This window comes from Aplidium turbinatum, chromosome 7 (assembly GCF_918807975.1).
Source record: "Aplidium turbinatum chromosome 7, kaAplTurb1.1, whole genome shotgun sequence".
Classification (NCBI taxonomy): Eukaryota; Metazoa; Chordata; class Ascidiacea; order Aplousobranchia; family Polyclinidae; genus Aplidium; species Aplidium turbinatum.
Genome location: NC_137478.1, coordinates 26,105,805 through 26,132,275, shown reverse-complemented (window position 1 = coordinate 26,132,275; position 26,471 = coordinate 26,105,805). Strand labels below are relative to the sequence as shown.

General features: G+C 39.7%; 2 protein-coding genes across 2 annotated transcripts; both read right to left on the bottom strand.

Annotated features, from left to right (window-relative positions):
* Positions 1-2,818: 2,818 nt before the first annotated feature.
* Positions 2,819-9,460, bottom strand: LOC145773886 (secretory carrier-associated membrane protein 1-like). Its single transcript, XM_082585008.1, has 3 exons — positions 8,765-9,460; positions 4,391-4,567; positions 2,819-3,724 (listed from the first exon to the last, which is right to left on the bottom strand). The coding sequence occupies exons 1-3, from the start codon at positions 9,458-9,460 to the stop codon at positions 3,575-3,577; spliced, it is 1,023 nt and encodes a 340-aa protein (XP_082441134.1). The 3' UTR covers positions 2,819-3,574.
* Positions 9,461-17,797: 8,337 nt separating this feature from the next.
* LOC145774637 (secretory carrier-associated membrane protein 1-like) lies at positions 17,798-25,234 on the bottom strand. Its single transcript, XM_082585927.1, has 3 exons — positions 24,523-25,234; positions 22,410-22,586; positions 17,798-19,054 (listed from the first exon to the last, which is right to left on the bottom strand). The coding sequence occupies exons 1-3, from the start codon at positions 25,207-25,209 to the stop codon at positions 18,905-18,907; spliced, it is 1,014 nt and encodes a 337-aa protein (XP_082442053.1). The 5' UTR covers positions 25,210-25,234; the 3' UTR covers positions 17,798-18,904.
* Positions 25,235-26,471: the final 1,237 nt, after the last annotated feature.

Sequence of the window (26,471 nt, the reverse complement as noted above, 5' to 3'; positions counted from 1 at the left end):
ACTGACATGTAGTGGCAGGCGATGAGTTGGAAAAGTAGAGTCATGTTTTTACTGAAGATGAGAAAAACACCGGAGATCTGGGGGACTCACCAAGAAAAATTTAGAAAAAATGCATTGAATTTGGTGCATTCTGAACGTATTTTCACCTTTAAATTGTAATGAACGTTTAGATAAAACTTTCGGTGAGTCAGATGCCGTCACGAAGAGCTATATATGGCTCACGTCGGGAGCCATGGGTTCCCGACCCCTGGCCTATACTCCACAGTTATCACCTTGGCAGTGTACGAAAACACAGGCAACAAAACGTTCAACTTCGGTAATAAGGCTTTAGACCTGTCTGTGTCCTAATTACCGTGAATAAACTGGGGATGGTAGAAGTAGGGGATTGCTCATTCAAAAAGAAGATGGACAACTGGAGGGTCATAGTGTTATGACAAAATTTGGTACAACTACAGCTTGAGGTCTACCGCCATATGTCGCATAGGCTACCCAGGTGCAGCGTATGTGATCTGGCTGCGTGTGTACAAAGTGTGTATTGCCAAAATAAATGTATGAAAATATGTGATATCATGTTTATGTAATACTAATACCACGCTAGTCATAATAATGCAGCAATAAATTTCACGCTACAGTGGTAACAGTAGTTAGCCTCACACTGCTATAGCAACTGCAGTGCCGGATTAACCATTAAGCAAAGTAGGCACGTGTTCTATATAGTAAAGGTTCTATATAGCAAGGTTCTGCCGATGTTCTAAAATCCCAAACCTCACGCAAAATATAGCATTCATTTGATAAAAATAAACTTAGGCCTACGTAAAAGCAAACAAAACTTTTGCAGTTCTGCCAATTTTTTAATTTTGAAGTAACCCTCCAGCTTTCCATATCACAAGAAAAATCAATTAAGTGAGTCGTCCCGGTATTCCACTGTCCCTAAAATAAACTATCAAATTGAATGTTTCTTGCATCAAACTTGCACCTTTGAAAAAAGCTACTTTTAAGATTTAATGTAATATTAGGCTACAATGAATTCATAGACAATGTTTCATCAGTAGCCTACTAGCGTTACGTAAATAACTGAACATTTTTTTCCAAATATTTTAACAATTAACTGCATTAGTAGGATATGGACAAAAAGAAATCAAAAAACCTAAACAGGTTTCCGATGCTAAAACAGAAACCTCATCAGGTTACCAGTAGGCAGTAGCCTTCTCTGCAGGCTTTTAAACTTGTAGCCTACCGATGAAGAAATGTAGGTTAGCATCCTAATGAATATCTGAAACAAGCTTACATCTGCTTACCAAATATCAATTGCATTCTTTTACACTTAATTTCTACAGATACTGTATCGAAGCTTAACATTAAGCCCAAATTGCGATACTAAACACGAAAGCTTCCAAAATGATGATGCTATACTTCACATTCTAAGAAAAATACTAATGTAGGGGATATGTGGGGACCAATGCACCAGCGCCATATTTCCACCCCTTCAAATTCTTTTAAAGATGTGATTACGTTTTTGGAGTCGAGATTTGCATTTGGTAGCCACTTTATTTTAGTTGTATTAACCTTGGAAGTAGACTATAACGTTTTAGGTTATCACGTTTGCAAAGTTGATGTGTCAAGCTGCTAACTATAGCTACGACACAAAGCGCTATCTGGTGGCCGATTTATATTTCATTATACTGTAATCACAAATCAAAAAGATGTAACATAGAATTTTTTCAGAAAATATAACATGTTGGATTTTTAACAGCAGGTCTACTGTAAATAACGATTCCAAATAGTCAAGATCGAAACTTCAGGTCCACTTCGTGGAGGAAACTGGAAGCTCAAGCAGAGTAGGCTAAATTTATTTTTAGAAAGTCGTCATGAAGGAAAAATAATCAAAAAAGCATTCAATGGCATGCTTAAAATATGCATGCTATATAGGTCTTCAGTACTGGCAAAATTATTAGCCATTTTTGAAAAAAAAAGTGAATTATTTTCTTTTTTCGTTTAATGTAATTAAATGCTCATGAAGGGATTACAACTGTAATGCATTGAGAAGCTACATTTCTTTCAGTCGCACTCCCGCTACCCATTATGGCATTATCTAATATAAAGTGAAAAAATGACTTGTTGTTGAAAATTTTTCATGAAAACAATGCGTGAAAAAATTAAAGCAGAAATCATTCGACCATTGCGAAAAACATCAAGTCACGTTGATACTGACAAGAGTGACACCAACACCAGTCACGATTCCGAGGATGATTTTTTTTAGTGTACTGTTGGTGTCGTTGCATGAAAGAAAAGTCAATTGTGGAGGCCTTTCGTTTCAGACAGAAGCAAGTCATTGAGCTTTCCCAGTGCCGATTTATAAAGTCTCCATTGCACACAACAACCCAGTCCTTCCAGTGCTACGGTGGAGAGACTTTTTTCTGTTGAAAAAAAAACGTGCTAAAGCCAAATCGAGCAGGACTCAGCCACTCGCATTTTGAAAAGCTCGTGTTTTTAAATGATGCGTAGCAATAAATTTCACCTGGAATGTGTTTTCTATAAAGACGTTGAAATGACGGTGTGCACGGATGATATCTTTCGTTTCCAAAGTCATTTTGACGTCACAGAGTGCTTCCTGTGTTAGTTTAAGCTAAGACAAAAGAAGTGGTTGCACGCGCTACTTTAGCCCGAGTAGCGGTAGTGGGTGGGTAGTGCGCTACTTTTAAAGTAGCGGATGCCTACCTCCGATCAATGACAATAAAACACAATCAAAACCAATAACAAACTTTCATCAAAAACAATTAAACATACATCAAGAAAAATAAGCCAAACAGAGCCTAGAGTTCCTCATGTAAAAGCAAAATCTTGTTAAGCAAGTCTTTTAAACGATAGCTTCATTCATTCGCACTTAGCGTTTGTGTTTTTGTTTCGCAGTTTGATGGAAAAACCCAAGCAGTTCTACCTGGCTTGCATTGCAGGGGTCGATTTTTGATACAATTTCCGAGAACCAGAAAAATTTCCGCAAGACCAATTTATTGTCCCATACGACCCTGATATTTCCAATCAAGCCACCCACATCATCAAAAGGATCAATAAAGTTATAGCTATTTGTAACATATCAAAGCGTTGTGTCACGCATTCACGAGCATCATTTTAAAAAGATGCTGGACGATTTTCTTTAAACCTCAAATAGATAAATAATATGATTAAGAAAAACAAACATGAGTAGCAGTTTGAAGTGAAACATTTACGGCAGCAACCAGCAAGGCATCTTATACCAAATTTCAATATTCTTCCAATGGAAATTTAGCCGGTTTTAATAGGATACAACATGCCACTACCGGTACGTAAAAGGTGGGTTTGAGATGTGTTGTTACAGATATTTTGGAGTTTTTACAATGAACAAAATAACTAAGTTTGAAACTAGAATAAAGTATGATTGAGTAACATATTTGCTGTTCTTGTGGAAATAAAATATAGGCCACACAAATTTTCAGTACCGGTAGACTATATTTAAAGTCTGCATGTGCTGCAGTGCATGTGCCTACACGGTTGTGTTTCCGTGATTAAGTTTATGATTACGATCAAAGTTTTCAGCTTAATAAGCCCTCTCTAGATTAGTCTGAACCGCAGAGGTCACAGCAGTAGCAGCAGCAGTTTGAACGCCAGGGTTCTTCATGACACCTTGTGCAAATTCTTGCTGGGCTTGCTTGAAAGTAGCTCCAGTTGACCTATACAAGGTGTGGACCTAAATGGATAAAACATGAAACCTTGTTTATATGGATTTGTTGATTAGAGTTAAAGCCTGTTGGTTTTATCCGTTGATTCTTCGTGATTAAATCTGATTTTGTGAGATCTAATGCAATATTTTTAAATTCTTTACTCAACAGTTTTCAACAGAACAATATCTTTCTGTATTGACCCCACAGCATGACGCATGTGTTCAAACCTAATCAGGTGAATTTAATGTAAGTTATTTAAGATAATTTTGGTTATTGTGGCCAAGAGCTAAAAAAAATACACTTTGCATTACACAAAAAGATGACAGTTGCACACCATTTCAGACTTCAGAGAACTCATTGCTATGTCGACAAGATTTACAACCTGCTTGAAGGTAAAAACAAAGTTAGGTTTTGCAAAGTGTAAAGAGGAGCGTTCGTTCTGGCTTTCAGCCAAAGACGTAGCTAGAAAGAATATTTGGGGGGACAAAAGTTGTGGGAGGTAAACAGCATTCAACAGAAATTATATTGGTTTTAAAACGTTGTAATTGCATTGAAACATTTTTTGGGGGGAGAGCAAAATAAAATTTCCTAGGCAGTGGTTGCTCCCCGAAGTCTCTCCTCCTTCCGTGGCTACGTCTCTACTGTCAGCACAAGACTGAGTAGTGAGTACTCAATTCCTCTGGTTTACTTACTCTTTTCAATAAAAGGAGCGAAAGAATAGCAAGAAGCGTGAAGAGTGAAGCTTGCACAGAGGCATATATACCAACACCAAGGTTTCCTTTTTTTCCTCCAAAGTGTCCCAAAGCTGTAATCCACCCTGCCCAACCCGATCCAGGGATACCTACGGCTCTTATAACTCCGTTGATGATCTAAAGCAAAAAGATTTCTAAGCCTTCATTTTAATATCAAACTATTTAGTTTTCCAAAGGAACACGATTAGCCTAATGATCTACTGTTAAGAATTTAGCTAAACCACTAAAACATTTAAGCGGTTTGGTTGATTGTTAAATCGCAATTATAAGTCAACTTTTTGGATATACCATATAGAAAAACAAAAACAAAAGTTTCTTGAATTTTATGGTTTCATATCTAAAACTTGTGAAAACGTTTCTCTAAAGTCTAAACAAAAAACAATCTACTCTACATTGTAACTTCATCTGCTGATTTTTTCCTGGGGATTATCTTTTCAAAAAGAAATTTTTCACCACTTCAAAAGTTTTGCAATGATGGAAAAGCGTTTTGCAATGCTGTGTGAGTGTATGTAGGTGCAATGCAATTTGATCACAACTTTTTAGAATCAGGATTTATTTTCAATATTACAGGTGTTAACAGGGAGGTACAGGGGTATTTTGAGCTTAGGCCCGGCACAATGTTAGGGGCATGAAACCTTTCCAATCGGCCCAAAAGTTTGAAGAAGCCATCGCGTTTTAAAGTATCTTGAATAGGGGCCCGACGGTGTCATTGATACCAGGCCCAGATTGTTGTTTAAACGGCCCTGGTTGGATAACGGGTCTTAAACTCAAATTGCTCTGAGGACCACACGAACACTTGTAAATTGATCCGAGGGCCGCAATACACAATAAGAAGTCAATAAACAAAATAACAAAGTTAAAAGCAATAAAAAAGGTACTAAAAGCACACCAAGAACGTTCACAAGAAAAAGTAGATAGAACAAAGAGGTGGAAAAACACTGTAGCCTACCTACCATCAAAAACGCAAACGAAACAACGGACCTAGAGAGCAAAACCCTTGCAATCAACTTTTAAAAGCGCGGAAAAAGCTAAACCCTTGAAGAACTGACTTCAGCAAATACCAAGGGGCAAGGTTACTGTTGCAAACGACGCAATAAGTGAATAGGCAATGTGATTGTGATGTAACAATATCAGTTTCTCGCACGCAAAAAATGGCGCGATAGTAGTGCTAAAAAAGTGATGTGAATTGTGAAGTTAGATGGAGTTTGATTTTCAGAATTTTTGAGCAATTTTACAGTGCATTTTGTCTTTCTGGCTGCGTGACCGAATGGTGAGAACGTCTGAGTGACGTTCGAAAGGACCTGGTTTCAGGGGCGCCGGAACGATTTTTGACTGGGGGGGCAAGATTACAAAAAAAGGGCACTTTTGTTTACTAAAAAGCCAATTTTTTTTTCAAGTTTTAAGATAAGATAAAGCGACAATGCTAATCTATCAGCTCACTATGTATTGAGTAGGCTAATGATAGCCTACAAGTATCCGGTATACAAAGAAGGGCATCATGCTATGTTATAATGATGTAACCTAATGTCAAGCCTTAAAGCAGACTGCGGCCATGGCCGCTAAGTAGTGCTTGAATGACCGCCGGTGCTACCTCCTCAATCGGCCAAGTTTGGCCGCCGGTCTCTTCTAGCCAATTATTTAATTTCGCAATAGAATGATCGCGAATTAACTGTCGAAAATATGTAGTATCAAAGAGTGACGCAAAATTAGGTCAACGCGTCATAATCGCCGCTGTTGCATTGTGCGGGAATATTTGTTATTGATGGAATATATCCAATCCATCTGCGATCACCAGCGCTGTAAGTCTTGGTTGTAATTCCCGACGCTTATTTTAACAAAGTCTTAATCCGAAGTGCTAATTTACATCGGCTGGCAATATTGTCGTTTTTATGTCGATTCGATGTTGTCGGACATTGAATCGTTGTTAAAAAGGAGAACTAGGTTAGTTGACATCCGAGGGGAAAACATTTTTTGATCACATTTTGCAAAAATTATGCTTCTTTTAGTAATGTCCTTCACATCATTGAAATACTTATTTTATCACCTTGCCGTCATCGTCAACACATGTCGAACGTTATTTTTCGTTGCAAAACAGAATTCTAGGGGAGTGGCGAACTTCTTTAAAATCAGCCACATTGGAGACACTCATGCGAGTGTCGTTGGATGGTCCCGCAGTACTGGATTACAATCCCGATAAAGCAGTTATTACGTGGTGCAACGATTCTATTGTAAGACGTCGCCCAGGCCCAGACTTCAACAACGCTAAGTGATCATTTTTGCATTGTTTCAAGTTTAATTCTATTTAGCCTATTTGTGCTATCGTTATTTTTATTTTGTATTTTGGCCTATAAGCACGCAGATTTGGCCGCCGAGAAGGAGCTCCCGGTAGGCCACGATGGCTTCCGAAAAAAAAACGAGTTTTAAGGCCTGTTAACTGTGTTGCAAAATTTTGTGCCGTATATATTATTTTGAGGCAAAAATGAAAGATTAATAATTAGGCTAAAGGCGAATAACAGAAATTGTTATATTGCAAAATGTGCAGTAGCTTACATGAACTTAAAAAGGCACCATTGCCCCCCCTGCCCCTCCATCTGCAGAAAAAATGAGGGCAGGGGGGGCGGCCGCCCCCCTGCCCCCCCGCTTCCGGCGCCCCTGCCTGGTTTCGACACCGCTCCAGAGCGCGCGGTTGTGTTTCGGCGAAGATACTTTAAAACAGCACACGAGCATGAAGGCAAGCGTTGAGGGAAAAAAGCAGTGTGAAAAGTCGATGAGTGTCTGGCGTCGTGGTAACCGTAACGTCAAAAACAGCTTGCGGCGCAATAGTGACGCCAGTGTAAATCCGCCTTTGCGTTGCGGAATTACGCATTGTTAAGCGTCACGCTATAAACCAATTAGTAGTTTACATTTTCGCTGATTAGTATTGCGGTAGGCTTCGTTAGGCTACAGAAGAACGTAATTAAGGAGGCACTAGAAAAACTGATACTTTTTAGGATAGGTCTACTTCCCATCCTTGGAAAATACTGCTTGAGTTTAATATGTCATGCAATAAGCAACGTATCTACATCCAAAATGTAAAGTGACATAGGCCGCGGGAGAATTTTTTGTGTAAGTAATGAAAAAGAACAAGCTTTTTTCTCTTTTATCATTTAGAACAAGTTCTTTATTGTTTGTTGATCGTCCCCTTCAAAACATTACACATTTGCGAACTCTTAAATAAGCCAAGTTTTACTTCAACTTTTATCACAATTTAGAGCTAAAATATGCTCAAATCATGCATCAAATCAAATGTAATTTGTCTGAGGTAGACCCGCCGCTGTTGTATTCGCCTTCGGCGGACCAGTGCCGGTCTTTGGGATGTGCAAACCGTGCGATCGCACAGGCCCGCAAATTAGGGGGCCCGCAATTTACTCAGAAAATGCAGTAATTTTGTCATTTCCAATGAAAAAATTCATCAAGTGAATTCAACAAAGGAATTAGCAACAAGAAAACATAGAGACTCAACGGGTGCAACCTATTTCGTCCCCTGAACATTTTGTACCCTGAAAAGATCAAGAAAAAAAACAACAGAGCCGAAGTCGCTGATCGGAGTTGCCGCAAACATTTCAAAATTTCTCTCGATTTTTTTCAGGAGACGAAATAGGTTTCATCCAGACTCAACATAGAGATATAACTTTATTTCCGAAAAATGCCAAAGAAAGCATGATCTTATCCTTTTGCTATGTCACCGGACAGCACCATTTTACAGTAATATTCATACCCAAATTTTTGTTGAACATGCTTACAGAATGCTCCAACTTCAAAGTTTTTCAAAATTTTATGGGGGAGGCTCCCCAGACCCCCACCGCTGGGTGTCGCCTTCGGCAATCACGCCGTCAGGCTTCGCCCGCCGACCGTCAAACCACCTCCTCCATGTTAAAAATACCTAGCTACGTTGCTGAATTGGATCATTGTCATTGGGGCCTGCAAAGCATATTCTGCACAGGGCCCGAAATACCCTAAGACCGGCACTGGGCGGACACACAGCCGGGCTTCGCCCGTCCGCACCATCCCCATTTCTAGGACTCACCAGCCGCTACTGCTTTTATGGATTGCAAATTTTGGGCTAGGTTTGACTGGAAAACATTGGTTTACTTTTGAACACTGTAATAAAGTGTACCATTTTGTCTGGAAATGTAAAAAGTATCTGGCAACACCTTTTCATGACGAATCCTACTCTCAGAACCAAAATGGTGTAAATTGCGCTTCTCGGTACACTCTTGTTTTCCTTCGGGCTAAACTAATTTACTGTATAAAACAGGCTATCTCAAAACTTACATGAATAAACATTACGAAGAAATACCAAAAGAAATACAAAGCATTGTCTTTGCGAAATGCATTGTAGACTGGCCGGTACCAGCACAAGGCCCATGGTACTTTTATGACCAACCACAAAATTGACATTCCAAACATTAGACCTGCGTCAGAATCAAAGCAGAATATAACCAGACACACAAAAACGTTGTTGAACATTGTGAAGATGTAAATTATCAGGAAATAATAGTGTAGTTTCACAATCAGTCGAAACTGGTCAGGAATATCCACAGAGAAATCTTGATAAAAACATGGCCCGATGGGACAACATTTTGGAAATGGCGGCCAATTGTTTTTTCGCGGATTTACTCCAAAAGCCCCGATTTCTTGTTCTCTTTTTTGTAGTTCTAGCGCTTTCCTTTCTAATTCCTCCTGGCGCTTCAGAAGTTCATCATGACCAGGAATGGATACTACAACTGGATCTTCCACTGGAGGAGCAGACACATTATCACTTTTGTTTGTAACAGAATAAGGAGGAGGAGGTTCAAACGTTTGTTTTGCAAGGTGGTGGCTGGTGGTATCCTTTGCTTTTGTTGAAGCCTTACCGCTCCCGAATGGGTCAAAATTTTCCAAGACTGGTTGATTGGCTTCTCGTGTAGCTTGTGTAATTGAAGAATCTTCAAAAGGATCAGCAAATGGGTTTACATCCACATCTCCCATTCTGACAAATTTTCACAGTATGATCTCTTTAAACGTAATTTAGTCATTCATACAAGTTTCTTAAAAGCAAAATGAAACATTACTTGAACCACAACTTTCCCAATGCTACAATGTCACATTTGTTGAACAACCCAATAATGATAATATAGAATCTAGATGCTTGTGAAGATAAATGGATACATAGGATATATGCCAAAACAAATATTCAAAAATTAATTCTGCCTCAAGTTTAATTTTTTGACGCTCCACTACATATTTAGTATTTTTTTCAATATTTTACTGCCTTATTATTAACTTAATTAACTTATTAACTTAATATTAACTTTAATCGAAACGGGCTTTTGCCTGAGGATGGGTTTCTTTTATGTCCGGTTTTCTTTCTCCATCCTATTATTATTATGACTGCTCATCCACATCAATATTGGAACTGGCAAATTTAATCCACAACACTTTTCATTAGGCTGTCATTCATTACTACATGTGTGCTTCTCTCGGTTTTTGTTTTATTTTTTGCTATTTGTCTTTTTAGGTTTTGTGGCGGTGCTAACTACTGATATATAGCCTACTACATAATTTTTCATTCAGGCACGTTTTAAACCTTTCAAGGTTTTGCCACCTTTTCCCGTTCGTTAACGTGCTGGTAGGTTTATATCGATTTTTGTAGTTAGTATCTTTTTCGTCCCGGACGCGTTAATGACGAAAAAATAAAATGATTGAATGATTGAACTGCCGTCCTTGCCTACTCTTTTTTCCACAACGCTACATTTTGTGTTTGCCATGACGCTACATTTAATTATTTCGCTCTGCTAGTTTGTTTATCACTGCCTTTGACTGCCGTGTTTCTCATATAATTTATTTTCTTACCTGTAATTTGCCACGACGCTACATTTGCAGGCTTTGCTCACTGCTCTTTCATCAATTCTCGTTTATGTATTTGATACGTAGCCGACTTTACTTTACTGCCGGCTTGGTTTAGGTTACATTCAGCAATTTTTTCAATATTTACGCTCATGCTTTTTCAATATTTACGCTCATGTTTTTTCAATATTTACGCTCATGTTTTGACATTATTGTGTCACTGTATTGTTATTTTAAAACATTACTTATAGGTTTTAACTGCCCTTTATCAGAACTGAAGATGCACTAGCAAGTGCGAAATACATTTTCTGTTAAACATCCACTGACAACTGATCCCTGTTGCTTTAGCAATTGAGGTTTTAGCTTTCTAGATATGGACCAGAGATGGTTTCAGAACAAGACTAGGTCAGAAAGCGAGGCAGACTCCGACTCAGCTCAGCAGCAGCAGCCTAGAGCAGTTAACTACAAAATGAAACACTTTTTATGCGGTTACAAATATTACATTGATGTGGATGCTTTATTGCAGCTGAAGTAAAAGCCTAGCCTACCCAAACTGCTTGTCACATTTTCAAGTTGTCGTACTAATTAACCCTACTTCATTCAATATCCATACCTTTTTCAGTCAAAGTTAGTGAATACCAGTGGCGTATCCTGGTGGGTTGAGCAAGGGAAGCGATAAAACTCGTGGGAGGCTAGAACGTGCCGAAGGCACGCGTATTCTAGTGGGGTCCGGGGCATGATCCCCGTAAATTTTTTGCAAAATTGCACTCAAATAATGGATTATAGTGCTTTCTGGAAACACTTTTATGGTAATGTTTGCATGAAATTTATTAGCAGATAAACAGCTATTAACTTATTAAAGTAGCTCTTACACACAAACGGGCAAACACTGCGGCTAAAATTAGACAACACCAAAAACTCAGCGACACAAAAACTACACAAAAACCCTACAGAGTAAGCGATTCTGAAATTGCTTCCACAGATTAGTTAAAAGAAACCTAAATAGCGTAAACTTTGCGCTGCTTTTTTCCTTTGTTTCTCATTTGTTTTTTTGTATAGCTGAAACGAGAGCAATGGATGCGCTACGAATCTCTGCTTCCGTAAGCTTCCAACTTTTTAAAAATTTAAACCGAGCTGAAATCATACGAGGGACATGAGTTAGAAGCTATTTTAATTCGAGTTCAGGTAAAAAAAATTACGAAATTGCTTTACTCAAAAATATCAACTTTTCTTTTGACAGGAGAAGCAATGCTTTCCTTGCTTCTATTGAAGATACGCCCCTGGTGAATACCATTCTATGCTTGTTCTCTAAACCAACACTATGTAACTCAATTTCTGTTTGGCTACTCTTTTTAATGCCCATTTATGTATTTTTGGATGCTGAGTTCAAAAATCCAGTTAGTTTTTTCGTATCCTCTTTACTTTTTGAAATATTTAAATTTTTTGTTACATTTGATGATTTGATGAAGCTGTAGGGTCATTTCATTATGATAACACACAACATTTTCAAATTTTGGCATTCCTAATTTTGTTTTTTCATTGACTTAAAACATGCTTCTCACTTTTCTGAGAAGAATAGTGCAAATTTGATGAAAATCAGACAAGCGGTTCTCGAGTTATAAGTAAAATAACCCTTGGCCACTAGGTGGCTTTATAGATAATATGGAGCAATAGAAAAACAGCAATATCTCAAGAACCGCTCAACATATTTGGATAATTTTTAGCTCTACCCCCATGTTTTCTGGGGTGGGCAATCTGTTTATGAACACTAAAACAAGTTTTTGCTACTACTTTTTGAGATAAAAAAAATTGACATCTAGTCGTTACGCACCAATAAATCCATGATGCGTAACTTTAAAAAAAAAAAATTTAATTAAGTAGAGGAAAGATTGAGGAAAAGTTTGGCAAAAACAGTGTAATGCTACAGTCCCAACTTTTTGCCCAAATCAACTTTCACTACTTTTAAATGTAATTTGGGCAAAAAGTTGGGACTTTAGCACTAACTTACACAGTTTTGTCAAACTTTTCCTCAATCTTTCCTCTACCTAATTAAAAAAGTTTTTTTTTAAAGTTACTTTTTTGTTTCATTCTTTTTTCACTTGAGTATTGTGTTTATCTGGGGGCAAACAAATATTTCACTTTTCATGTTTATCATGCAAAAGCAATCATCATGATGAATTTGCGGCTTTCTTCAAACTCTCGGAACTGCAAAGGATATAACTGTTTCAGAACCCTCTCAGCCATCTTCCAAGATTAGCTTGACAACTTCCACAGGTTCTATGTTGTGATCATGACTAATTTTGATCACAAGTGTCCTTTCGAAAATACAGACTCTATACTGTAAATGTTGTCCAATCGGCCATCTTTGTTCTTTTCACAATTATATACGGTATGCGGTGTGTTCACTGGTGTCTGGTGATGTTATATCCACATACATAAAAAAAGCAATCCGATAAATTTTTGCACTGTCTAATAGACATTTTGATTTCCACTACCGGTATTTAAAAGATGAACTGATTTAAGATTTACACAGGCTTTGACTACTAAATATAATTACATGGTGTACTTTTCTATGTAAACACTGAACACGACATTCTCTAATGTGACTATTCCGAACTTAACAGGCTGAGATGAAACATATACTGAGATAAGAAATAAAAGCTCTTTAGTATGCGAGATGTCACTCTCCTAATCCCTATTCCCTTCCTCAAGGAAATAGGACGCCGATTTGCAACATGATAATGCAGACAGACACATATCATAGAAAGTAGCAACCATAACCGTATAAAAAACCTACAGTTTACGGAAAACCATAAAAAACGGAATCCATTGTAGGCTATCTCGAAAACAATCGATGATAGAAAAAAACTGATAGCATTTTTGGAATCATTGCTTGAAAATCATACAGACACACTTAAAAAATGTAAGCCCAAAAAAATTTTTGAATTTTGTTATGTACCGAAACCTGCAGTTTAAGGAAATCACAAAAAACGGATGGGATGGACGACAAGTGGCTCCTCGTGCCCCATCCTGTGAGTAACATCTGCACCCAAGCAGATGCCAAACGAAACTTGTCAACCAAGAGCCTCCACCCGGACGGCACAGCTGCAATGGGCAATGGACAAGTTCAGACGCCCCACCATTCTGCAGCTCAACATAGAAGGCTACACAACAAGCAAGATCAAAGTTGTAGAGCAGCTTGCCCATACCAACCGGGCACTTGTCATCCTCCTCCAAGAGACCCACTGCACCTCTGCAGATAAGCTAGCTATTCCCAACTACACGCTAGCCGGGTCTACCTTAAGCAGGAAGCACGGCATTGCCACGTTTGTGCATGAGAGCCTGAAGTCGACCTTTGTCGACCAATCTCTAATTGATGCTGAGATTGAGTGGGTGTGCATTTGTATCTCAGACTACAACATCGTCAACATCTACAAGGCCCCACCCTCGCGAATGTTGCCACCATCCCTTCCAACGTTCCCCTTCCCCAGTCTCTACGCTGGCGATTTCAACTGCCAGCACATCGACTGGGGCTACAATAACACAAGCAGCGACGGAGAATTGCTGGCTGACTGGGCCTCTACAAACCATCTTGCCCTTCTATTCAACCCAAAGGAACTAGCCAGTTTCCACTCCGGCCGCTGGAGAACAGGAACAAACCCTGACTTGGCCTTCGCGAGTGTCGACAGCTCTCTTCCAGACAGACGTGTGCTTGAGAAGTTCCCGCGGTCCCAACACTGGCCGTCCCTCATCATCGCTCAAAAATTTGTGGCTCCTGTCCTGAGTTCACCGGTGAAGCGATGGAACTTCAAAAAAGCCGATTGGAATCAATACAGTCTCCTGACCAATGAGTCTGCTGCAAAGTTACCATCACTTGAAACATGCAACGCAGACGAGGCATACCAGAACTTCTGCAATGCCATAATAACTGCGGCAAAGGCCACAATACCACGTGGCCATCGAACCAGCTATACACCATGCTGGGACTCTGAGTTTGAAGCTCTCTATCGCTCCTACCTAAGCGCCACAAGTGGTGCTTCTTCTAATACCACCGCCACCAGACTACTTGAGCGGCTGGACACAAAGCAGCTTGAGCGATGGAACGAAGCTGTCCAAACCATCGACTTCTCACACTCAAGCCGCAAAGCATGGAGCATCGTCAACAACCTCACTGGGCGCTCAGTAAACTCCCCTCGTCAGTGCCCCGTTTCTGCTAATGCCATTGCTTCCCAGCTACTGCAGAACGGGGTCTACAAGACAAAGGACCGCAAGGCATCTCGCCTTGTTGCCAAGGAAGTATCTGCCCTTTGGCGAGTGGAAACACCACAAGAGGAAGCAATCTCTGGAGACTTCACCCCAGAGGAATTCGCCACCGCCCTCCGCCTAGTGAAACCACACAAGTCTCCAGGGCCGGATAAGATCTGCCCTGAGCTTGTGCTTCATGCTGGCCATGCCCTAAAGTCCTGGTTATGTAGATTCCTCTCTTCCTGCCTGCACCACGACATATGGTTCATATGATTATAGAACTTGTCAGGAATCGAAGCTTCACCCTCACCACCGGTAGCTCACGGCGAAGCAGACTGAGACGCCTGAAAAACGGCGTCCCACAGGGATCGGTCCTGGCTCCACTTCGTTTTAACATCTACACCCACGACCTGCCAACTACGGTCTCCGCAAAATACGCTTATGCGGACGACCTGGCAATTCTCCACTCCGCAAAGTCGTGGGAAAATCTAGAAGACACCTTGAGCCAGGACATGAAACCTCTCTCAGCCTATCTCCAGAACTGGCGACTGAAACTCAGCGAAACCAAAACTGTGGCAGCAGCTTTCCACCTCCATAATCGGGAAGCTGATCGTGAGCTACACGTCCAGAACAACGGAAAATCTCTGTCCGTCTGCCCCGAGCCAATATATCTTGAGGTGACACTGGACAGATCGCTCACATACCGCCACCATTTGGTGTCACTGCGCAAGAAACTCACATCTGGCAGGCTCTAGCTGAGGGGCGAGGGCTGACACTTTGCGTATAGAAGCCTTAGCCCTTGTCTACTCTTCAGCAGAGTACTGTGCACCTGTTTGGTGCCGCAGTGCTCACTGCCATAAATAGCGCACAGTGACCGGATGCCTGCGTCCCACACCATTGGACAATCTTCCCATTCTCGCTGGCATCCAACCCGTTGAGCTTTGTCACGAAGAAGCCACTCTGTCCCTCGGTCGACGGGCACTGGAGCCTAACCACCTTCTCCACCACAAGATCTCTGCTCTCCCAAACGAGCACCCCCGTCGACTGAAATCAAGACACCCATTCGTGCCAGCCGCTCAACTTCTTATCAAAAAAGCTGATGTACAAGACATCTCTGCGGCTGCTTGGGCGGACCATAAATGGAGTTCTGAATGGAAGTCAACCGCCACCAGACTCTATTCGTTCATCCCCGACGCCGACACACGCCCCATCGGTCTAACACTACCAAGACAGGCATGGGTGCGCCTCAACCGTCTCCGTACGGCGTCGGGCTTTTGCGCTCAACCATGCACCAATGGGGAATGGCCTCCTCCTCCTCCTGTGAATGTGGTGCCGAGGAACAGATCGCAGACCACATCATCAATGACTGCTCCATCTTCAAGCCACTTAACGGAGTGGAAGGTCTGAGTGACATGGATGATGAAAACAAAGACTGGCTGCTCTCTAGTAGCCTTCCAATGTAGTCCGGGAACACCGTGAACCTGGGGTGGTAAAAGGATAGACCCTCGGCCCCAGACGCTCACACGACGACGACGATGACAACGACAAAAAAACGGAAATCATCGTATCTCAAAAACGATCGATGATAACGATTGATCGATGATAGAAAATCGATGATAGAAAGATCGATGATACGAAACGATCGATGATAGAAAAAAAACTGATAACATTTTTGGAATCAGTGCTTGAAAATCATACAGATAGGCTACACTTAAAAAATGTAGCCAAACAAAAATTTTTTTGAATTTTGTTACGTAGTGCAATGCTTCGATAACAAACGATTTATCGCAGAAGCTAATTCTCGTTTTTAGCTATTTCTGATTCATTGCAAGAGATTTTATGACTTCTTTGACTTTTCGATGCAGATTTTAAGAGTGCTAATACATGCTTTGCACAAAATTCAAAAAAATCAGTTGAATGGAACAGTTTTCGTGACTGCTCAGAGCTGCTCATAAACCTCTGTAGATTAGATTAGGGTTAGGGTTAGTTATCTGTAGATTAGGTACTTGTTCAGCGTACATATTGCCTACACCGTTTCTTTGCATAACAAAGAGAGCGAAAACTTAGTCTCAATCGAACTGTAATAGTGTAAGCGTGTAAATAGTGTAATAGTATAAACTAATACCTGCTACTTTTATGTTTTTTAAAACATTAACCTAGTTTTGTTACGTTTTTCTTAGACTTAGGCTTCTCTCTCGAATAAAACTCAACCCAAAAAATCTGTGATTCAAGCTGACGTTTTCTCAGCACCACAATGTTTAAGCCACAATCTTTAATTACATTTGCAAGTCTTACAATTTAGGCAGTCGAAATCGTGACTAAAAGTACTAAACAAAGTGCTCGCGATACCAGAAACCGGAATCGAATATTTGACAGCACTTTCACAGAACGATGCAATCACATTACAAAATAACGATGTTGGCTCAACGTTGCTTTGAGCGTTATTTTTTCTTTCAAGAATGTGTCTTTCCAAAACGTGACAATGACATTTCTCAGGCACAGTGGCGTGCGCTAAGGGAGCGGTTTAGAGATCAAAAGTCTACCATTGAGCTTGATTTTTGACTTTTTTTAACGTTCAACTGCGTTACGCAATCCAACAATCTTGATTAGGATGCAATAAAAGTTTGTTGAGCGTTTTTGACTGTGAGATCGCGCGCTGTGTTATTTGTGGCTTTGAGACCAAGGTTAGGTGGATGGGATCGTTTTTCTTTGCTTGTTTAAAAAATAACTGTATCCTTTCAACTAATAAAACCATTGTTTTGTGGTTAATTCGGATTGATTGTATCAAAAAGCACAGATAAGCATTCCATTCAGTGTTGTGAGATTAATATAACCAGTGATTTGAGTAACTTCACCATTCAACACACTTTTTTCGTTTGCAGATGAAACAAAATATTTGGAGGCCCGTAAGAATAATGTGTCAAAAACAAAGGTAGGCTACGGTACGTGATTTAGAAATTTGAAAAATGCCTTTATAAAGCGTTTCACTCCAGAATGGATGCTTCATGATTCAGATTGTCGCGAATTCTTAGCACAAACTTGGTCATACCGAAATCTTGCATAAATTCCTTGCATTGAAAAACATGCGTCTGATGAGTACGAAAAACAACCCTGTCATTACCTGTTAACATATAAAAGAGATATAACAAAAAAAAACACACCACAAAGAAAAACAAACGTATCTCAGATAACGAAAATATAAGATTACTAAAAAGAGAAATTTCTCCAATTTCCGTGTAAACATTTCAAATTGCATGTGAAGCTGACAAGTTGGTTTCCATATAACATAGGCTATCACTTACGATGCACCATAGCTTTGTAAAATTTACGTTTTAATCTCTCTTTTTTTTTGAATGAAATAATAGTTTTTTCCAGCTGCTTGAAATCTCTGACCAGACCATTGGTCTCAGCACCTGCATGCATTTTTGCCAAGTCGTGTATTTGGTCTATTTATAAAATGTTGGATGCTTGTCTGATATCTTTATTTGTGTTATGCTGATGAATGGTTAAAGTCTTTATGGATAAAGCACAATACGTGATAGAATAGCCTACTGATTCGTATCAACCTTGTACATATGTTTTTTTATGTCATTGGCTGAAAAATAAATACTCCTGACACTTGACAGACGTGGTAGATTAACATACACCACTTGTTCATTTTTGATTAAAACGTTCTTTAGAAAACAATTCAGTAAAGTTCATTTCTAACAGATAAACAACTATCAGTGTTGAGTTTGGGACAAAATACCCTGACAATTTTATTTTGGTCTCAAGCACGTCACTGTGTTTGCGTTTTGTCACTTCTGCCTTTTTAAGCCTCTGCTGCGTTTGGCATTGATTGTTTTTCGTTTTGAAGATCAGAAATAAAAACAAACTAAACTGAACAAAAATAATATAGAGTTAGACAAAAACACAACCAAACGCAAAGTTTAACAAGCCTTCATAAAACAATGTATTTATCTTCTTTTTTGTTCTAAAAAGTGCAGCCTAACTCCAAGTTAGCCGGTTATATTATTGAAACAAGTTTAGAAAAACTTTAAAATTTGACGAAAAACATCTATACAGTGATAAGCAACATATACCAGTGGGAATTCGACCGGTTTCATTGGTTCCTATACAACTTGCGTTGAACGTAAAAGTTTAAAACTTGTGATTACAGATAGTATGAAACAATCACAATGTGTACAGTATAAATAAATTTAAAACTGGAATAAAACATGATGGAGTAACATATTGGTGGTCTTGCGGAAATAAAAAAAAGTCTGCATTTGTTACACGCGCACAAGCCTACACGATTGTGTTTCCGTGATTAAGTTTATGATTACGATCAAAGTTTTCAGCTTAATAAGCCCTCTCTAGATTAGTTTGAACCGCAGAGGTCACAGCAGTAGCAGCAGCAGTTTGAACGCCAGGATTCCTCATGACACCTTGTGCAAATTCTTGCTGGGCTTGGTGGAAAGTAGCTCCAGTTGACCTATACAAGGTGTGAACCTAAATGGAAAAACAAGAAACCTTTTATACGGTATTGCTGGTTAGAGAGTTAAAGCCTATTTGTTTCAGGACATTTTGGTCAGGACTGCAAAGGTCAAAAACATTTCTCAAATTAGTATCACCAGGATCCATAACAAAACAAAACTCCACCTGAAAATAATAAGGGTAGTTCCGGAAGCTAGCGTATCTGTTCCTGAAGTTATTGCACTCATCTTGTGAATTTTTTGGGTGATATTTCTCATGTTAGTGTAATATTATTTAGGGTTATCTTTGTTTTTATCAGATGTACGGTACTGTTTAGATTATTCTCCTGATGACGGTTAAAGAACAGACTCATACCCAACGCTGATTTTGGTGTCTTTTTGATTCGTGAAAGTTCTTGGATAAGCCATTTAAGTCCAAGATTAAACCAAGCTATACGGTATCTATGAGAGCCCTGGGGCGAGTCAACACAGCAGTAACAATACCACAAGGTTTCTTACCGTAATACAACGCACAGATAATATTTTTAAACGTAAAAGGTACGGCAGTCGTTAAATTTAAATTTAAACTAGCGTAAGGCTCCATGAAAAGCACATTGTGCCTACCTATGACTAAAATACAAAGTGGTCAAGTATTTCTACATAAGACAGCAGCCAGTCGTTGGTTTTGTAGCTCCCGCGAGCTTTGCACACGTTCGCTTTCTAACGTCACTCATTCTTGTTTCGCTTCAAAATTCTGGAATCTGTACAATTCTGCGGGCTCATAGTTCATTTTTGCGGTTCTCGCGGCGTTCTTGGGCGGTCTGAGCGACACACCTCCAATCAGACTATAGGGCTTTTAAGCAGCTGCAACCTGCAAGCATGGTGTGTGACTTCAGACTTCAGTAGAATAGTAGGCCTATAGTGTTGTTGGTAGTGCTGATTTCTAAATTTAGGATTGTTAGTCTTTAGTTCTGGTGTTACTAGTTGGTGGTCTCATTTAGTGGCCTGTTGAAAGCGGTCATGAATTAATTTCAACGTTTGATAGGTCCACCTCTGCTCGTTTTTCTGTTTAACATTTCGTTTGACATTATGCTTGCTGTGTTGCTTTTCACCTTCACATCTGGACTCAAAATAAATCAGCATGTAAATCAATAATAGCTGTGTGTCCTGGTCACCTCTCGCCATCATCATGCCCAAGAGTGTTGTCGTCATGCCGACAGCTATATAGCCTATAGGCTATGAACGAGAGTCTCAACATAAGACACGTAGCGTGCAATTTCGCTGCAATTTCGCGTGCAAGTCCGCTGCAATTTCATCATCCAAGACTCGCAGACCTTCCACATCGTTAGGTGACTTGAAGGTGATACAATCGTCGATGATGCAGTTTGCGGTTTGTTCCTCAGCACCACATTCACAAGAAGAGGAAGAGACCATTCCCCATTGGTAAATGATTAAGCGAAAAAGCTTGACGTCTGTACGAATATACTGAAGTTGTGACGCACCCACGCCTGTCTCTGTAGTGGCAGCCCGATGGGACGGATATCCCGTCGGAGATAAACAAATGGAGTCTGGTGGTACATAACTTCCATTCAAATTTCAATTCATGATCTGCCCAATTAGCCGTAGATATTTAGTCCATCAGCTTCGTTGATCTGAAGTAGGGATATTAGACTTAGTTAGTGTCTAGGTATCCCTGATCTGAAGCTAAGCGGATGGTACGAATGGGTGTCTTAATTTCACTCAGCCGGCTCGAGAAGAGTTTATTGTGTTTGATGCAGATTGAGCTCTCTTTTAGGATATCTTTTGGAAGTGAAATAATGGTGGATCAACTGTGAACAACACGTGGCTCAACCGTGAAATTTAGGGTATCATTTGAGCCGGCTGAGTATCAATTTCAAAATGTCGATAAATGATATGAATCGGGGTCAGTCGCAAACACAAACATGCTCACAAGAACTGCAAAAGACTGAAATTTATCATGATGGATTCGGATTTTTGGTAGCCTAAAGTTCGTCGTTAAATTTTTATTGCAAAAACATCGATTTCTGGCTCAACTAACTAGACCTTCCCCTAAAGCGCGATGTCACACCATGTCGTAGACAGCTGTAACTTCAAGAAAAGTCAGCGCCGGCCTTTATATTTTGTTTCAAAGCAATTCTCGATGTCTTGAGTCAAGAATGTCACCTGATCCACAGTGGATCTTCTTCGCCAGAACCCAGCTTGCTTGTTTGAGAGGATGGCGTCGACGATTGGATTGGCGCTGGTATATTTCAGTCTTTCGAGGATTTCGAAAGAAACGCAGAAGGGATATATCAGACGATACTTCCTTGGGTCCTCTAATGACTTGTAAAGCTTAGACAGCGCAAACACTAAAACTCTTTCCCAAATTTTTATGATTGTGATGTGGTGCAAGTAGGAAGTAAGGAATATACAGTACCGTACTAAGCAGGACTTAGGGCAGGGCCAGCATGAAGCAAAAGCTTTAGAGCAGATCTTATCCGGTCATGGAAACTTATGTGGTTTCACTAGGCAGAGGGCGATGGTGAGCTCTACTGGAGTGAAGTCTCCAGAGATTCTTTCTTTTTGTGGTGTTTCCACTCGCTACAGGGCAGATACTTCGTTTGCGACAAGGCGGATGCCTTGCGGTCTTTTGTCTTGTACAACCCGTTCTGCACTACCTGAGAGACAATAGCATTTACAGAAACGGGGCACTGGGGAGGGAAATCTGGTGAGCGCCCAGTAAGGTTGTCGATGATGCTCCATGCCTTGCAGCTTGAGTGTGGGAAGTCACTAGTTTAGTCGGCGTCGTTCCATTGCTCAAGCTTCTTCGTATTCATCCGCTCAAGTGATCTGGTGGCGGTGGTGCTAGAAATAGTAGGCTACTAGGCGTGGCGTTTAGGTGGGAGCGATAAAGAGTCACACTCAGGGTCCCAGTATGGTGTATAGCTGGTTCGACGGCCATATGTGATATTGTGGCTTTTGTAGCAGATATTATGGCGTTGCGGAAGTCCTGGTATGCCTCGTTTACATTGCATGTTTTAGGTGATGTTAACTTTGCAATAGGCTGGTTGCTTATGAGGCTGTATTGATTCCAATCGGCTTTTTTGAAGTTCCATTGCTTCACCGGTGCCCTCGGACAGGTAATACGAGTTTTGGGGCGATTATGAGGAACGGCCGGTTCTTCTTCTTGTTGCCAGATAACTATTCCATCTAATGAGCCGCTAAACGGAGAACTGTCCTTAAAATATGTTGCTCATGCGCACTGTCCGAGAGTCGAACCAGCTTCGTTTGATTTTGCTAATTCTTCGTTCACAAAGTCGAGAGCTTCACTAACTGAGTTATCACTTATCAGGGCGGTTATAAGTAGGCTACAATTCCGTAGATTTACTTACTCTTTTCACTAAAATCAACTCGAGAATAACTAGCAGTGTGAAAAGTGAAGCTTGGACAGAGGCGTATATACCAACAACAAGGTTTCCTCTGCTTCCTCCAAAGTGTCCCAAAGCTGTAATCCACCCTGCCCAACCCGATCCATTAAAACCTATGGCTCTCAGAATTTCGATGATTATCTAAAAAACAAAAGATTTCAAAGCCTTCGTTTTAATTTCATACCATTTAGTTTTACTAAAGGAACAAGATTAACTATATGTAGGCTACTAATAGTCGAGCATTTAGCTAAACCACAAAACTTGTTTGGGTGTTGTAATTGATTGGTAAATAGCTTTTTTGATGCTTAGAAAAAACAACGATAAATGTTTCGTAAACTTTTTTGTTTTGTATCAAAACTTGTAAAAACGTTTATTTAAATAGTTAAAAGCGTTTTCTAAGGATTTCTCTAGGCTTCGTTTTTTTATTTCAGCAACACCTGCGAAAAACACATCTGTGCAAATCGTTTAAAAATTGTTGTTCAATCAATTTAAACCTTGAAGCAACATTTTTTAGTATTAGATTAACAGCTCTTTGAAATTAACGTCACAATTACCATGAGAAAAAACAAAAAACCTAGCGTTTACCAATTTTCAAAATCTTAGATTGAAACACTTTTTGCTTTGAAAGGTGACGTATCACCTTGATAAGGTAGCCGCATAACGATGTATAAAGATCGCCATGGTAGATCGCCATAAGACCTTAAGGTCGCCATAAGGCCCTATATTTATAAGTTTATCTACTGACTTTTTCGTGATATCTTTTTAAGAAGCATTTTTAAACAACTTCAGAAGGTTTGAAAAGCGTTGTGCAATTGTTGTGGGCAGCAGACGCAATGCAACTTGATCATGCAACTTGATCAACTTGATCAATGCAACTTGATCATTGCTTTTCTACATCTGAATGTAGTTTCAATGTTCCCACGATGTACTGTTGATTTTAATTTTCAATTTTGATTTTCAATCTTCCAACAACGATTCCAACGATTGTATCTTCAACTATATCGCAAATTATGCCTTTAAAAAATGTCTATGTTTTGGTATTTTAGTTTTCAGTATATCGTAGTGTATAACTGCAGACAGGATGCCACTGTTTCGACCTTAAGGTTTCACCAGTGCAGTAAACGTAGGCTATACTACTATACTAGACTCGAATGCCTTATTATATAATTATAAGTAATTCAGCGTGGTGATTTCTCCACTTGTGGTACGCAAGGAACCAAGTTTGGATACTTTCACCCACCTTGCCACAGAGTGCTCAAACTGCTGGAGCGGTGAGCTATGCGCAAGGCAACAGCAAAGTGTCTGCTAGCAAAATGCTCAACTGGCTATATATAATAAGCTTATTTGGCTATTTTATACAGATGTACGGAATTGTACTATATATATATACCAAGTATACACCAAGTAAATAATTATACTATATAAGTATAACCTATATATACTGTATACACGCAATATATATGTGTAGGCCTACCTACTGCACTGAGGAGGGCGGAAGATCGAAATGGTATGTGCACTGTCTGCATTTATGGACGCTCTTGGCTTATGCCGATTGAGCACTTTACTGGCACCTTGCTGTGGATTGCGCAAAGCTCACTGCTTGCAATTTGAGCACTTTGGCAAGGTTGGCAGTAGTGCCATTTTTGGAGCTGGGGTTCCACAAATGGGAACACGTCACACGGAGATATATATCTCCGTGGCCATACCCAGTAAACCTACTGCACTAAAGAGACCGAAAGGCCGAAACGGTGTGCACTGTCTGCAGTTATATAATCTGCTGCAGTAATATATATATTTGGCTATTTTATACAGATTTAAGCTGAGTTACGCGTAGGCTAAAACTTGGATTAAAGTCTTAACTGCTAGCAATGCCTATGCAATATTGCAATCTATAGGCTATATTGTTTTGCAAGCATACAGTTTGGAGGTTGAAAAGTCTCTTGCGAAACGAATGCAGGCCTATTTATTTACGTGGTCATAAAAGTGGTTTCCTACTTATCGGTTCAGCCTAACTTACATAACCAGAATGTTCAACCAAAATTAAACAAAAAATAGATTAGGCTATCTCAAAACTTACGTGAAAAAACGTCACAAAAAAATACCAAAAGAAGTACAAGGAATTGTCGTTTCGAAATGCATTGTAGACTGGCCGGTACCAGCACAAGGCCAGTGGTACTTTTACGACCAACCATAAAATTGACATTCCAAACATTATACCTCCATCAGGATCAAAGCAGAATATAACCAGACACACAATAACATTGTTGAACAATGCAAAGGTGTAGACTATCAGGACATAATAGTGTAATTTAACAGTCAGTCGAAACTGATCAGGAATATCCACAGAGAAATCTTGATAAAAACATGGCCCGATGGGACAACATTTTGGAAATGGCGGCCAGTTGTTTGTTCTCGGATTTACTCCAAAAGCCCCGATTTCTTGTTCTCTTTTTTGTAGTTCTAGCGCTTTCCTTTCTAATTCCTCCTGGCGCTTCAGAAGTTCATCATGACCAGGAATGGATACTACAACTGGATCCTCCACTGGAGGAGCAGACACATTATCACTTTTGTTTGTAAAAGAATAAGGAGGAGGAGGCTCAAATGCCTGTTTTGCAACGTGGTGGTTGGGGCTATCTTGTGGGTTTGTTGCATCGCTACTGCTTCCGAATGGGTCAAAGTTTTCCAAACTTGGTCGATTGGCTTCTCGTGTAGCTTGTGTAATAGAAGAATCTTCAAAAGGATCAGCAAATGGGTTTACATCCATATCTCCTATTCCGTCAAATTTTTACAGTCTGATCTTTTTAAAATTACCTTTTTCCTAAAAGTTTCTTAAAAGCAAAATGAATCCTGTTTCATGCGGATCAGGCCCGCAACCAGCAAATATTTTCGGGGGGGGGGGGCATTTAATTTTTATCAAAGAATAAACATTAAAATGATGCATTGTGATATTTTTATGTTAATGTCCACGCCCATTGATAGAGCGTGTGGCACTACCATGTTACGGTTCAGTGGTCATAACTTATGTCAATCACGTTTTTGTTTAGTACAGCTGGTCACAGCGGTAAACCATAATCTCTTCGTGGGAAAATTGTAACATAAGATTCCCGAATCCGTTCGTCTGCATGTAATGACCGAAAAAGAAACACTCCTTTGAAACGTCTATTCAAATTGTATTTCTGTAAAATTAGCCACCTGGCTGTCGAAAATGGGATGCAACGCCGTACACCACTAAAACTTGTCACTACAGAACAGATTACTTGGATAAAAGACGGAAATTTTCGTCCAGCTGACAAGCACTAAGCAAAACAGTTAAACATGCGACCAACCTCTTCAAGCAACAATTTTAAAATGACTAGAATAATTTGCGATATCTCAAACTCACGTAGACAGTAACTGTGACGCAATAATGAAAGACATTGTCACGCAATTCAAACAGGTGTTCAAAGGTGGTGATGCCATGTTTCATGTTCAAACAAGTTTGACACAAGTCTTACGAACGATGGTGCAATTTTGGCTCATTTTTAGGAAAAATTCCATGACGTAATACGCTAAGATTCAGTAGACCTGAACGGTTTTATATGACGTTTGATTTGTATAGAGATTGGCCGTAACAACAGCATTAAAGGAAACTAGCCTTTGTAACCTTTTCTCATTTAGCTATGACTACCCAAGGAAGAAAATTACGATAATACAGTAGGCTAATGTGTTCAGTCGATTACAAATAAAATACAACATCTGACGGCTACGAACTGCATTGGCACGACTGGAGTCATAAATTAACCAATAAGCAATAACATATATTTACATCAACATAAATAAACAGATACATATGAATAAACTCAACACGGTAATTACAAATTACAATCCTGAAACATTTTGTTGGCTCAACAAGTTTTTATGTTTGTAGGCCCAAAGAAGTTGACTTTGCAAATGCAAAATGACATTTTAGTTTAGAGTATAATGTTTAACTTTCTACTTGATTTGGCAAGTTCGTTTAACACCAATTCCGCGCTTGGAATTTGAGTA